At 39.9% G+C, this 12288-nt stretch overlaps 2 protein-coding genes across 2 annotated transcripts; both read right to left on the bottom strand.

The window, feature by feature from the left end:
• Positions 1 to 2766: 2766 nt before the first annotated feature.
• Positions 2767 to 4321, bottom strand: LOC147182109 (metalloproteinase inhibitor 2-like). Its single transcript, XM_086080782.1, has 5 exons — positions 4095 to 4321; positions 3569 to 3651; positions 3394 to 3496; positions 3101 to 3213; positions 2767 to 2965 (listed from the first exon to the last, which is right to left on the bottom strand). The coding sequence occupies exons 1-5, from the start codon at positions 4222 to 4224 to the stop codon at positions 2780 to 2782; spliced, it is 615 nt and encodes a 204-aa protein (XP_085936908.1). The 5' UTR covers positions 4225 to 4321; the 3' UTR covers positions 2767 to 2779.
• Positions 4322 to 5901: 1580 nt separating this feature from the next.
• LOC147182108 (metalloproteinase inhibitor 2-like) lies at positions 5902 to 7615 on the bottom strand. The gene is made up of 5 exons (XM_086080345.1): positions 7486 to 7615; positions 6672 to 6754; positions 6508 to 6610; positions 6223 to 6335; positions 5902 to 6087 (listed from the first exon to the last, which is right to left on the bottom strand). Exons 1-5 carry the CDS (start codon positions 7613 to 7615, stop codon positions 5902 to 5904), a joined length of 615 nt encoding a protein of 204 aa, XP_085936471.1.
• Positions 7616 to 12288: the final 4673 nt, after the last annotated feature.

Genomic DNA, 12288 nt, shown 5'->3' with positions numbered 1-12288 from the left:
ACTCTAGTGTGTAAGTAACTTTGTGTGAATAAAAACGGTTGCAATTCCCTTGACTGTATGTCATACCGCAAACTTTGAATACTGCTCTTGTAAAATCCCTTTTTTTCCCTCAGTTTTATAAATAATTGTATTTTGTCAGCTGTTGTAAGAAATCATCTAATGATTTTTACTTGTAGTGCTCACAGAATGCCAAAGGGACGATGCATTTTGGGGGCACTGACTACTTGTGTGAAATATAAATTCGATTTTGACACATAGGTGAGCTGTTTTGGGAGAGATATGAGCTTTTGCAGATGATCCAAAGAGATGTGCAAAATCATCCAAGTTATTTTTGGCAAAATAACTAAGTGAATGCAGATGAGCCAAAGCAATTGAGAAGGATCTTTGCAAATGTGACTGTACCAACTCTTTGTTTGGGAAAGGAACTTGGAGTGACGCATGTGTGAACAGTTTCGGGATAGATATGTGCTTTTGATAATCAACTGATAGGTTGTGCACAAATGTAAGTCTGTTTGGCCAAATGAGCTTGCAGTTTTGAAAATGTCATCTCGGTTTCAAGAATTGTGCCAAACCTATGGAGAAAAACTGTAATTGTACATGAAAAGTAGTTCTCAAATTTATTCTAGACAAAATATTAACTTTCGTAAAAATGGCTAAATTAATCAAGTATCCTTTTAAACTGTGAAGCTACTTTCTCATGATTGCTCACAGAGGTTAACCTCACCGCATTTTTGCTTGTGAATAACACAACAATTGAGGGAAATTATTTTACCCAACTTCACGTTTCTTACATTATGCTTCACATAAAGTGCAACACTTTTTTTTTAACATACAAAAAAAATTCTAGCAAGAACTTAATTGCTGACCCTTGAGAGCAAAGTTCATTTTGATGTCTGTGATATTGCAAAAGTATGCTACAAGAGTCCCTTTAGCGACATTCCCAAATCCCACAATGCCATGTCATTGTGTCATTGGAAGACTGACATCAGCCACCTCTGAAAACTAAGAAATTGCCTCAAACTGAGAAAGGTTTAAGGCATCTTCTTATGAAGTAATAAGGTCACGCAAGCAGGCCAACGCTGCATGTCATGACCATCATCATTGTAGAAGAATCAGAAGTAATTTGCAGCAAGTGCTGGATTGTCACCATAGAGAACACTGCATTCATTGATTTTATTCATTTTTATTTTGAGTTAATGGCTTCTTAAAGCCTGGTATTCCTTTTCATACCTGTCAGCCGCCCTGTACCAGGAACAACATCCGTTGCTGCTCTGGGCCTGTCATGACTGCCCAACTTGCCTGTCAGGAAGTCAGGCCACAAGCACTCGGCTGGGCCGGTCATGCAGCACGGAAAGGAAAAGCAGGACATTATCTATGGGTGGTAGGTCAATGGTTTAATCAAACATGTTCATGTTCTACTGGATTAAGGTGCCACTAAAGAACAGTATAAACAAATTCAAGGCTTAAATCCATTTGTGTTACCGTGCAACCTCAGCCCTGTGCAGAGCGGGACAGAAGGTTCTTTTGCGTGGCGCTCAAGGAATCCCACAGCTCATGGAAGTCACACAGGGAGACATGCAGTTTGCCATCGGAGTGCAGTCTGCCTGTAATGTTAGAAGACAGGAGATGAAATGATGGGATGGGTAAAATCTCAACTCATTAAGTAAAAGGATGCATGCTAAATTATAGGGATTTTAGATACCACTATTTCCAGACCAATGCACTCAAAAGGCCACCAATAAAATGCATTTGTCTTCATTGCGCACACCACGATTCTAAGCATCCCAAACCTGCTCACTGGGCGACATCCTATGAGTAGGTTAGATGAAGTGTACGAATGGCACAACAATGAGCGTCAGGGTCTTCAGGGACGGTATCTCTGTGCATTCAAAATGCCACCATTAAAATGCACTTGTGTTCATTGCGCACACCATGCATACTATGCGCATACCAGGACCCACCTTCTGCCACCATGGACCACTCCATCCACACCATCAGTAAACTGCTCACCCATATGCCACGCCAAGGAGAAATGCTCAGTTCCAGTCATGTCCAGTGGCAGTTGGCAGCTTCATTATTTTTCATGTACAGTAAAATAGCTTTAAAAACACATTTGGCCCTTGCTGTGACATGTTCTCAGGAAAAGGGTAACAACCAATCATAGCTCAGTTTGCTAATGTCACAACCAAACCCAGAACACAGGTGAGCCCTGATTGGTCAGTATCTATTTAACGCACGTTTATTCAACACCAAGTGACATAAAAAAAATAAAATAAAAATGACTTAAGGTATTAATTGTACATGAAAAGTAGCTATCAAATGTATTCTAGACTAATGCTGAAAAATGGCAAAATTAGTCAAGTGTCATTTTAAATTGTTCAGCTGCTTTCTTATGATTACTCAGAGGTAAACCTCACCACATTTTTGCTTGTGAATGACTGAGCAATTCAGGGAAACTTTTTTTTTTACCCAATCTTGGACCCCAGTTTCCAATTCTGTTCATCTGGGAGATTTTACAGACAAGTGTTTGATGAGCATCTCATCTTTAGCAGTGTTGCCACCCGTCCCAGCAATAAAAATGCGAAGTTAGTTTGCTAGAAATAATGATAAACTGTTTGAACATCAAGCATCTTGTCTTTGTAATTTAGTCAACTACAGGTTGAAAATCATTTGCAAAACATTGTATTCCATTTAACAGAACATCCCAAATTCATTGGGTTTGTACCTCGAAAGTCACCAGTGCTGAAGAAAAGAGAAAAGCCTGCATTGAGTTTATTTTTTATTTTGAGTTAGCCTTTCCAGACCAGTCAGCCACCCTGTACCAGGCACAACATCCATTGCTGCTCTTGATGCAAGCGAAGTTTTGGGCCTGCTCACCAACGCCCATCTTCCCCGGCAGGAAGTCTGTCCACAAGCACTCACTTGGGCCGGTCATGCAGCACGGGAAGGAGAAGCAGGACTTGATCTGTGGGTGACCAAGGACTTAATAAACATGTTGGGTCACGACTAGAACAGCAATAAAGCAGTTGACAACATCTGCTGGATTAAGAGACAGCTAATTAGCATAAACAAAATCAAGGTTAAAATCCAGTTGTGTTACCGTGCAACCACAGCCCTGTGCATAGCGGGACAGAAGGTTCTTTTGTGTGGAATCCCACGGCTCATGGAAGTCACATTGGGAGAGGTGCAGTGTGCCGTCGGACTGAAGCTTGCCTGCAATTGCAGAAGACAGGAGGAAAATCTCAGATCAAGTCAATGGATGCATGTTAACGCACAGCACAAGTCTAAACTGTCATAGGCAGTGTAAGCCTTCAAATGCTTATATTTGAGCACTATTAAGTTATTATTAGTTTTCTTTTACACATGGGACGAAAATATTCCAGGTTTTTATACCTATGAGTAGATATTCAGCGCCCTTGGTCAGAGTGACTCCACATGCTGCAGAGTTGGGTCCAGTGTAGATGGCAGCAAAAAGCATTTTTACTCCCTTGAAGGTCTGAAAAACAAAAACAAAGAGTCAGGTCCAACATGCATACATGAAGATGCATTTATGTCAAAAGTATCTCACCGTCAAGTGTTGGATGTCATACTTGGTGGGTCGACCTTTACCTTGTGCGCCAGGCATCACTCCGAGAATCTTGGCCCTGATGACTAGAAAATACATGTTTTCAAAAGATGCATTCAAACCCAAAGGGGCATCCAGGTTGGAAGAGTCGGTGCCCCAAGACAGCAGCGGAAAGCCACATGAAAGGCTCGCGCACCTTTAAATGCTTTTTTAGCATCATATAAACAAATATATTTATTCAAATGTCTTTGTTATGTCACAGACAAGTCAATTGCTAGCTTTAAAATGTCATTTTATGACAAATTAGACTACAAATGCATAAAAAATTAAATAAATACAAACATTAACTGTCCACTATTCCACTGGATGTGGTTTGAAATACAAACCCGAAAAATTCACCTTTGATTGGGAAACTGTCATACACATACATAATAAAACACTTTCGCAAAATCAGTACTACTGCATAATTTTTGAAATAATGACAAAAATAAGAGAAAAACAACTGAAAGTGGAATCCTGTTCAATTTACCAACAACGTCTGTTTGGCAATACACCTGCTGTGGATGCATCGGGAAACAGCTACAGGCGTGTGCTCCTTCCTCTTGGAGCCCCCACACGCACAGCAGCACCAGGGGCAGAACAAACGTCTTCCAGCTCATCCTGAAATCTTCAAGGAAACAAAGTAAGACCGGCAGAAGAGTTTGGTTGCACAAACAGGATGTCGTTCCAAAAGAGGAGCTCTGCTCTGCTGCAACAGGAGATTGGCTCTGCTTGAGCTCCTGTCGAAGGGGGCCTTTTTATAGTTGCAGACTCCGCCCACAATTAAGCGTCGCCGCCGCACACATTGATTGATTACTTTCACCTGAGAGTTCATCAGCACAAATAGATTTCCTGTAAAATGACAGATTTTATCCAACAAATTTCTATTTGCAGAAATTTGAGAAAAATATCAATTGCAATTGTCGTGTTGAGGTAAAGAAACGTTTGGTCTGGTCCATGCACAAAACAGTTAGAAGGTAAATTGCTATCATTCATGGACTGTATTTATCACCACTTCTCATTTTGGAAGAATGTGTTATTTAGTATTAGTGAATATGAAAAGTCTACCCACTCACAATTTTTTCTTAATCAAAACTCATTGATCCAAATTTCTGCATAAGAAATAAGAAACCAAACACCAATCAACACTTCTGTTTTTGCTTCCATTTTTCATAAGCTGGACTTAAAGATCAAAAACTTTTTCTACATAGACAAAAAGTCATTTTGCAAATATTGTTCACAAATGAGTCTAAATCTATGTTTGTGAGCATTTCTCCTTTGTCAAGATAATCCATCCCACCTCACAGGCGTGGCATATCAAGATAGCATAATTATTGTACAGGTGTCCCTTAGGATGGCCACAATAAAACATTCTGGAATGTGCAGTTTTCCTGCAAGATATTGTCAGGAACTGGAACACGCTGTCATAGAAGCCGGGTCTAAGCATCCCAAACATGCTCACTGGGCAACATGTCCAATGAGTATGTTGGCTGATGACGTGTACGAATGGCACAACAATGAGCGTCAGGGTCTTCACGGACGGTATCTCTGTGCATTCAAAATGCCACCAATAAAATGCACTTGTGTTCATTGCGCACACCAGGACCCACCTTCTGCCACCATGGACCACTCGATTCACGACATCTGTAAACTGCTCACCCATACGACGCCACGCCAAAGAGAAATGCTCATGCTGGGATCGAGTGGCAGTTTTATTATTTTTCATGCACAGTAAAATAGCTTTAAAAACACATTTGGCCCTTGCTGTGACGTGTTCTCAGGAAAAGGGTAACAACCAATCATACTCAGTTTGCTAATGTCACAACCAAACCCAGAACAAAGTTGAGCCCTGATTGGCACGCGTGTTTTGTTTCAGTCAACACCGAGTGACAAAAAATAAAATAAAAAGTTCTTAATTGTTCAGGAAAAGTAAATATTAAATTTATTTTAGACAAATATACATTTTCTACTTCTGCTGGAAGTGGCTCAATTAGTCAAGTATCCTTTTAAATTGTTCAGCAAAGTTCTCATAGAGGTAAACAAACTCAAGGGTTTGATGAGCATTCCTCATCTTTATCAGTCTTGCCACCCATCCAAGCTTTTTTGAAAAGTGTTGTAGCCATAAAATTTAAAGTTAATTTGCTAGAAACAATGATAAACTGTTTGAACATAAAGCATCTTGTTTTTGTAGTTTAGTCAACTATAGGTCGAACATCATAGTCCATTTAACAGAACATCCCAAATTCAAGAGTCACCAGTGCTAGACAAAAGAGAAAAGCCTGCATTGATTTTAGTTTTTATTCTGAGTAAGCCTTTTCAGACCAGTCAGCCGCCCTGTACCAGGCACAACATCCATTGCTGCTCTTGATGCAAGCGAAGTTTTGGGCCTGCTCACCAACGCCCATCTTCCCCGGCAGGAAGTCTGTCCACAAGCACTCACTTGGGCCGGTCATGCAGCACGGGAAGGAGAAGCAGGACTTGATCTGTGGGTGACCAAGGACTTAATAAACATGTTGGGACACGACTAGAACAGCAATAAAGCAGTTGACAACATCTGCTGGATTAAGAGACAGCTAATTAGCATAAACGAAATCAAGGTTAAAATCCAGTTGTGTTACCGTGCAACCACAGCCCTGTGCATAGCGGGACAGAAGGTTCTTTTGTGTGGAATCCCACGGCTCGTGGAAGTCACATTGGGAGAGGTGCAGTGTGCCGTCGGACTGAAGCTTGCCTGCAATTGCAGAAGACAGGAGGAAAATCTCAGATCAAGTCAATGGATGCATGTTAACGCACAGCACAAGTCTAAACTGTCATAGGCAGTGCAAGCCTTCAAATGCTTATATTTGAGCACTATTAATAGTTTTCTTTTACACATGGGACAAAAATATTCCAGGTTTTTATACCCATAAGTAGATATTCAGCGCCCTTGGTCAGAGTGACTCCACATGCTGCAGAGTTGGGTCCAGTGAAGATGGCAGCAAAAAGCTTTTTTACTCCCTTGAAGGTCTGAAAAGCAAAGATTCATGTCTAACATGCATACTGTACATAAAGATGCAAAGTATCTCACCGTCAAGTGTTGGATGTCATACTTGGTGGGCCGACCTTTACCTTGTGCGCCAGGCATCACTCCAACAACCTTGGCCCTTATGACTGGAGACATTTTCAAAAGATGCATTCAAACCCAAAACAGCAGCACAAATGTAAATCTTTACAAATGTCTTTAACAAACAGTGGCAATTTTCTTGCATGGACAAGTCAATTGCTTTAAAAATGTCACAAATTAGATTAGGCGAACAGGGGAAGTTAATTCATTGAGAGCAACTGCATGCTTTGGCGTACCAGCCAATTTGTTTGTGATAGCAATGCTTAAGTAAGCTTGAGTTAAACTCCCAGAAAGTACGCACCTAATTAAACAAGAATTTGCCCTTTTCAACATTAATTGCTTAAATGTGAAACTTGTAATTCTCTACACTCCAAAAACAATGGATGACCAACTTAATTGAATTGCTTCAAGTCGTAACAAACACGATTTATTTAAGTTAATCCAAACTTTATATTAATTTTATGGACGCAATTAAACTATGATTAATTTAATTCAATTGTGTTTTACAACAATTCTCTTTTTAGAGTGAAACTAAACTTGAACAACAAAGTTCAATTAAAGTCTTTAGATGCCAAGTTAAAGTAAAAGGACTGTATAAAGTCATTTAGTCACCAAGCAGCAGAAGCGCAAAACCTGTGGCTAGTGGAATCCTAAAATTCAACTTGGATTGGGAAGCCGTCATATGCATTCAGAATAAACACACTCCCAAACTCACTTTGTACCATTTGAAATAATTACAAAATGAGAAAAAGTGAAAATGGAGTACTGTTCAACTTACCAACAACATCTGTTTGGCAATACAACTGCTGTGGATGCATCGGGAAACAGCTACAGGCTTGTGCTCCTTCCTCTTGGAGCCCCCACAAGCACAGCAGCACCAGGGGCAGCACAAACGTCTTCCAGAGCATCCTGAAATCTTCAAGGAAACAAAGTTAGACAAACAGACGCTTCTGGTGTACAAACAAGATTCCGTTCCAGAAGATGAGGTTGGCTCTGCTTGAGCTCCAGTCGAAGAGGGCCTTATAGCTGCAGACTCCGCCCACAATTAAGAGCCGTCACTTGCAAATACTGATTGATGACTGCTTTCACCTGACACTTGCGTCAACACCAACGAAATTAAAAAAAAATCCTCTCGTCTGAAATGAGACAGATTTTATCCAACCAGTTTCTACCTGCAGAAATTTGAGAAAGATATATTAATTGCACTTTTTGTGTTGCAGTAGATAAAACTGGGCACATTTGTTCTGGTTATTTATTTGATATAAGGGAATATGAAAAGACTGCTTGCTAATACTCTTATAGACCGTTATTTCATCAAAATTCTATATTAATTGATCCAAAATTCTGCATAATAAACACAATTCTGAGGGCGTTTTGTAATTTTTTTTTTCATTTTGCGAACTTTACAAATTTGTATTTTCTGTCCTTTGTAACTTCTCTGACATACAGTATGTGAATTTGATGAAGTTGTATTCAGACTTTATGTATGTTACCTTGTGTTTTTAAATTAAAGGTGCATTGTGCCATTTAAAAAGTTAATGTTAAGCTTTTTCTACATCATGCATGCCCCACCAATGCCCAGATGAGTATGAAGAGCCCTGATTGTTTTACTCTGACCGCACCTATCAGCTTTTATCTTTCCCTTTATAGAGTGTGCGGACCCTGCACAGTTTTCTTTGGAGAGGGGCAGAGTTTTTCTTACCTCATTTGAAGTCATGCCTTTCTTCGTCAACTGTGGCTGTCACTTTAAGATTGTGCTACATTCTCGCACCATGAACGAGCCTGAGGCAGATGCTGCAATTACACTTTGGGCCAGAGGTGGCAGACACAGGTAAAAAAGTGACAAATTGCACAAAGATCCTTTAATTGTAATGAAAAAAAGTTTTCCCCAAATATACACATGTACGCAGAATTTTTACACACACACCAGCAAATGCTTAAATGGGAGACATCATAAATCATTCCAACTTCAATCACAGCAATGAACACACAAATTCAGTAACCCAATAATGATCTATTTTATTTTTTGAGTATATCAATGTTCATCTGTCTACACAAACGGAACAAAACTGTTCATTCTCTTTCTGTCTGATCTTCTGCTGCAAGTCAGAGTTTTGTGACTTCACTGTAAAAAAACAAAACAAAACAAAACACTGTAAAAAATTACTAGCATTTCCAACCAGGAAAAGTTAACTGAAACGCCACTCAAATGGGGAGGTCCATTTCGCGGCGGGGGAAAAAACATATACCCCGACATCACCGAGTTGCTTCAATCTGACATCACTCGACAATGGCAACCCCCATGGAGACACAGACCATGAATGGCAAAATATATTTTGTACGATTATAAAATTTTTAAATTTTTTAAATTTAGTACTGACTGTAAAAAAATATGCTGCAATCTCCCTTAATAAAGTTATTCTGTGTAATGTATGAAATGCGCAAGCAAATCACAAAGGCAGGTTTGTTGGAAGTCAAAATATGTTTTGGGGAACAACGAAAGGCAAGTTTATTTCCATAGCACATTTCACACACAAGGCAACTCAATATGCTTTACACAAGGAAAGACAACACCTACAATCTTCAATAAACAGCAGTTAAGCACAGCAGAGAATACAAAAATAGCTTACAAAATTTACTAAAAACAAACAAACATAGATTGACAAGAAAAAAAATTCTCATGATCAGTGAGCGTTTTACATTCACTTGGAACATTTAAGGCCTTAACTGGTCTAATCAGAGTTGGACAATTCCAATTTCCCACTTTTTTGGATGAAAATCAGCACCTCCAAATCGGAGACCATGGTCCTCAGTCGGAAAAGGGTGGAGTCCCCTCTCCGGGTCGAGGATGAGATCCTGCCCGAAGTGGAGGAGTTCAAGTATCTTGGGGTCTTTTTCACGAGTGAGGGTAGGTTGGAGCGGGAGACAGACAGGAAGATCGGTGCTGCATCTGCAGTGATGCGGACTCTGTATGGGTCCGTTGTGGTGAAGAAAGAGCTGAGCCAAAAAGAAAAGTTCTCGAGTTGCGTTCCTACCCTCACCTATGGTCACGAGCTGTGGGTCGTGACCGAAAGAAAAAGATCCCGGATACAAGCGGCCGAAATGAGTTTCCTTCGCAGGGTATCTGGGCTCTCCCTTAGACATAGGGTGAGAAGCTCAGTCATCCGAGAGGGACTCAGTGTCGAGCCGCTACTCCTCTGCATTGAGAGGAACCACTTGAGGTGGCTTGGGCATCTGGTTTGGATGCCTCCTGGATGCCTCCCTGGGGAGGTGTTCCGGGCATGTCCCACCGGCGGGAGGCCCTGGGGACGACCCAGGACACGCTGGAGAGACTGGGTCTCTCGGCTGGCCTGGGAACGCCTTGAGATCCCGTCGGAGGAGCTGGCTGAAGTGGCTGGAGAAAAGGAAGTCTGGGCTTCATTGCTAAAGCTGCTGCCCCCGCGACCCGACCCCGGTTAAGCGGTAGATGATGGATGGAAGGATCTCACCTTGGTATGTTTGATGTCATACTTTGTGAGTCCACCTTTCCCTTGTGCTCCAGGCATCACTCCAACTATCTTTGCCTTGATAACTAGAACGAAAAGACAAACAGAAAAGTGGCATGCAGGTTAGATGATTTAGGGCCAAGACATACAGAAGAACATATTACATTAAACAAAACGGGGGTGGAGTACTAAAAGTGGAGTCCCGTTCAACTTACCAACAACATCTTTCTGGCAATACAACTGCTGCTGATGCATCGGGAAACAGCTACATGCCGTTTTAACATCTCACTGCTAAACGACGCAGAGTTTGACAAAATTATAAGAAAAGAGTGGGCAGACTTTTTAGAAATAAATGACTCTCCAGACTTATCTCCATCTCTTCTCTGGGAAAGCAGTAATTAGAGGTAAAATTATATCATATTCATCTTATAAAAAGAAACAGGATCAAAAATTAGAAAAAGATTTGGAAGATAAAATTAAACAACTGACGGATGAGTACGCAATAAACCCAAATAGCCAAATATGGACTGACTTACAAAATACAAAAATACAGTTAGACGATATGCTATCTAAAAAGACAGAGTTTATAATACAACAATTGAGATACAACAACTTTGAATATAATAACAAATCAGGTAAATTTCTTGCAAACCAACTTCAACGCTATCGGGAAAAATCTATTATAACAGCTATTAAAGAGACAACAGGTGAATGCACACAATCACCAGAAGAAATTAATCAAATTTTACTATTATCGCAACCTATACTCAGAAACTAATAAGCCTAACCCTGAGCATATTGAGGCATTCCTCAGTAGCTTAAATATACCTCAGTTAACTACTGAATAAAAAGATATGTTAGATGCGCCACTTACTATAAACGAGTTGTACAGTGCTCTAGATAGTATGCCTAATGGCAGAGCACCTGGCCCGGATGGTTATCCGGGTATATTTTTTAAGCACTTCTGATTAATGCTTCCTCCACTATTCTTAAGAGTAGTAACAGAAATTAAAAGTAATGGTTACATACGCCCACACATGAATGCAGCAGCAATTAAACTTTTATTAAAGCCAGAAAAAGACCCTACCCTTCCATCAAGTTACCGTCCGATTTCACTAAGGCTTTCGCATCTAGACTAGAAACAGTAATCTCGACAATAATTCATAGCGACCAAACAGGCTTTATTAAAGATCGTCACTCTACTAATAATATTAGGAGGCTCTTTAACCTTATTAGCATGTCACAGCGGCATGATAAAAAGGTAGTTATTATATCATTGGATGCAGAAAAAGCTTTCGACAAAGTTAACTGGTCCTTCCTCTTTGCTGTTTTAAATACATTTGGCTTTGGGAAGTCATTTATTCACTGGGTGTCAGTATTATATGATTCTCCTAAAGCTACAGTTACTACTAATATGATTATATCTCAGAGTTTTACTTTACAGAGAGGCACAAGACAGGGATGTCCACTGTCCCCTTTATTATTTGCAACATTTATTGAACCGCTTGCATTAGCCATACGCCAGGAAAGAAGGATTCAAGGAATTCACTCTGGGGTAACAGAACACAAAATTACTCTATATGCCGATGATATTTTACTTTATTTAGAAAAGCCTGCTATTTCGTTAGGGGAAGTATTTAACTTAACTAAATTCTCACATTTATCAGATTATTCTATTAACTGGACAAAATCAACACTACTACCTATTACAGAAAATTCATGGAACCCTGCAAGCCAGGACCCAGACTACTCATTTCCTATAGGTAATTTAAAATATTTAGGCATAAAAATCTCACCTAAATTAACTGATTTAATTCATTTAAACTTTACTCCACTTCTGGATAGCATTTTTAGTGACTTGGAGCGCTGGAATAATCTTCCTATTTCTCTAATAGGACAAATAGCCACCATTAAAATGAAAGTTTCACCCAAAATAAACTATTTTTTCCTCAATGATTCAATTTAAACCTACGGCTAACTGGTTCCAGTTGTTGGACTCGGCCGTTACAAAATTTTACTGGAATAAAAAAAAAGAAGCAAAGATTAGTCTATCTACTCTTTAGAAAAGTAAATCTAAAGGAGGTCTAGAGGCACCA

The sequence above is a fragment of the Leptonotus elevatus genome, chromosome 1, assembly GCF_054856555.1.
Source record: "Leptonotus elevatus isolate MCC_2025b chromosome 1, RoL_Lele_1.0, whole genome shotgun sequence".
In the NCBI taxonomy this organism is placed as follows: Eukaryota; Metazoa; Chordata; class Actinopteri; order Syngnathiformes; family Syngnathidae; genus Leptonotus; species Leptonotus elevatus.
This window is presented reverse-complemented; position numbering and strand designations above follow the sequence as displayed.

Excerpts from the sequence above, each read along its gene's own strand:
- LOC147182109 (XM_086080782.1), bottom strand. The coding sequence starts at position 4,224 with ATGAGCTGGAAGACGTTTGTTCTGCCCCTGGTGCTGCTGTGCGTGTGG. Across the intron at positions 3,214-3,393 it reads CGCTGAATATCTACTCATAG|GCAAGCTTCAGTCCGACGGC; the intron begins GTATAAAAACCT and ends CTGCAATTGCAG. Across the intron at positions 2,966-3,100 it reads CACAGGGCTGTGGTTGCACG|ATCAAGTCCTGCTTCTCCTT; the intron begins GTAACACAACTG and ends GGTCACCCACAG.
- LOC147182108 (XM_086080345.1), bottom strand. The coding sequence starts at position 7,615 with ATGCTCTGGAAGACGTTTGTGCTGCCCCTGGTGCTGCTGTGCTTGTGG. Across the intron at positions 6,755-7,485 it reads TTGCCAAACAGATGTTGTTG|TCATAAGGGCCAAGGTTGTT; the intron begins GTAAGTTGAACA and ends AAATGTCTCCAG. Across the intron at positions 6,088-6,222 it reads CACAGGGCTGTGGTTGCACG|ATCAAGTCCTGCTTCTCCTT; the intron begins GTAACACAACTG and ends GGTCACCCACAG.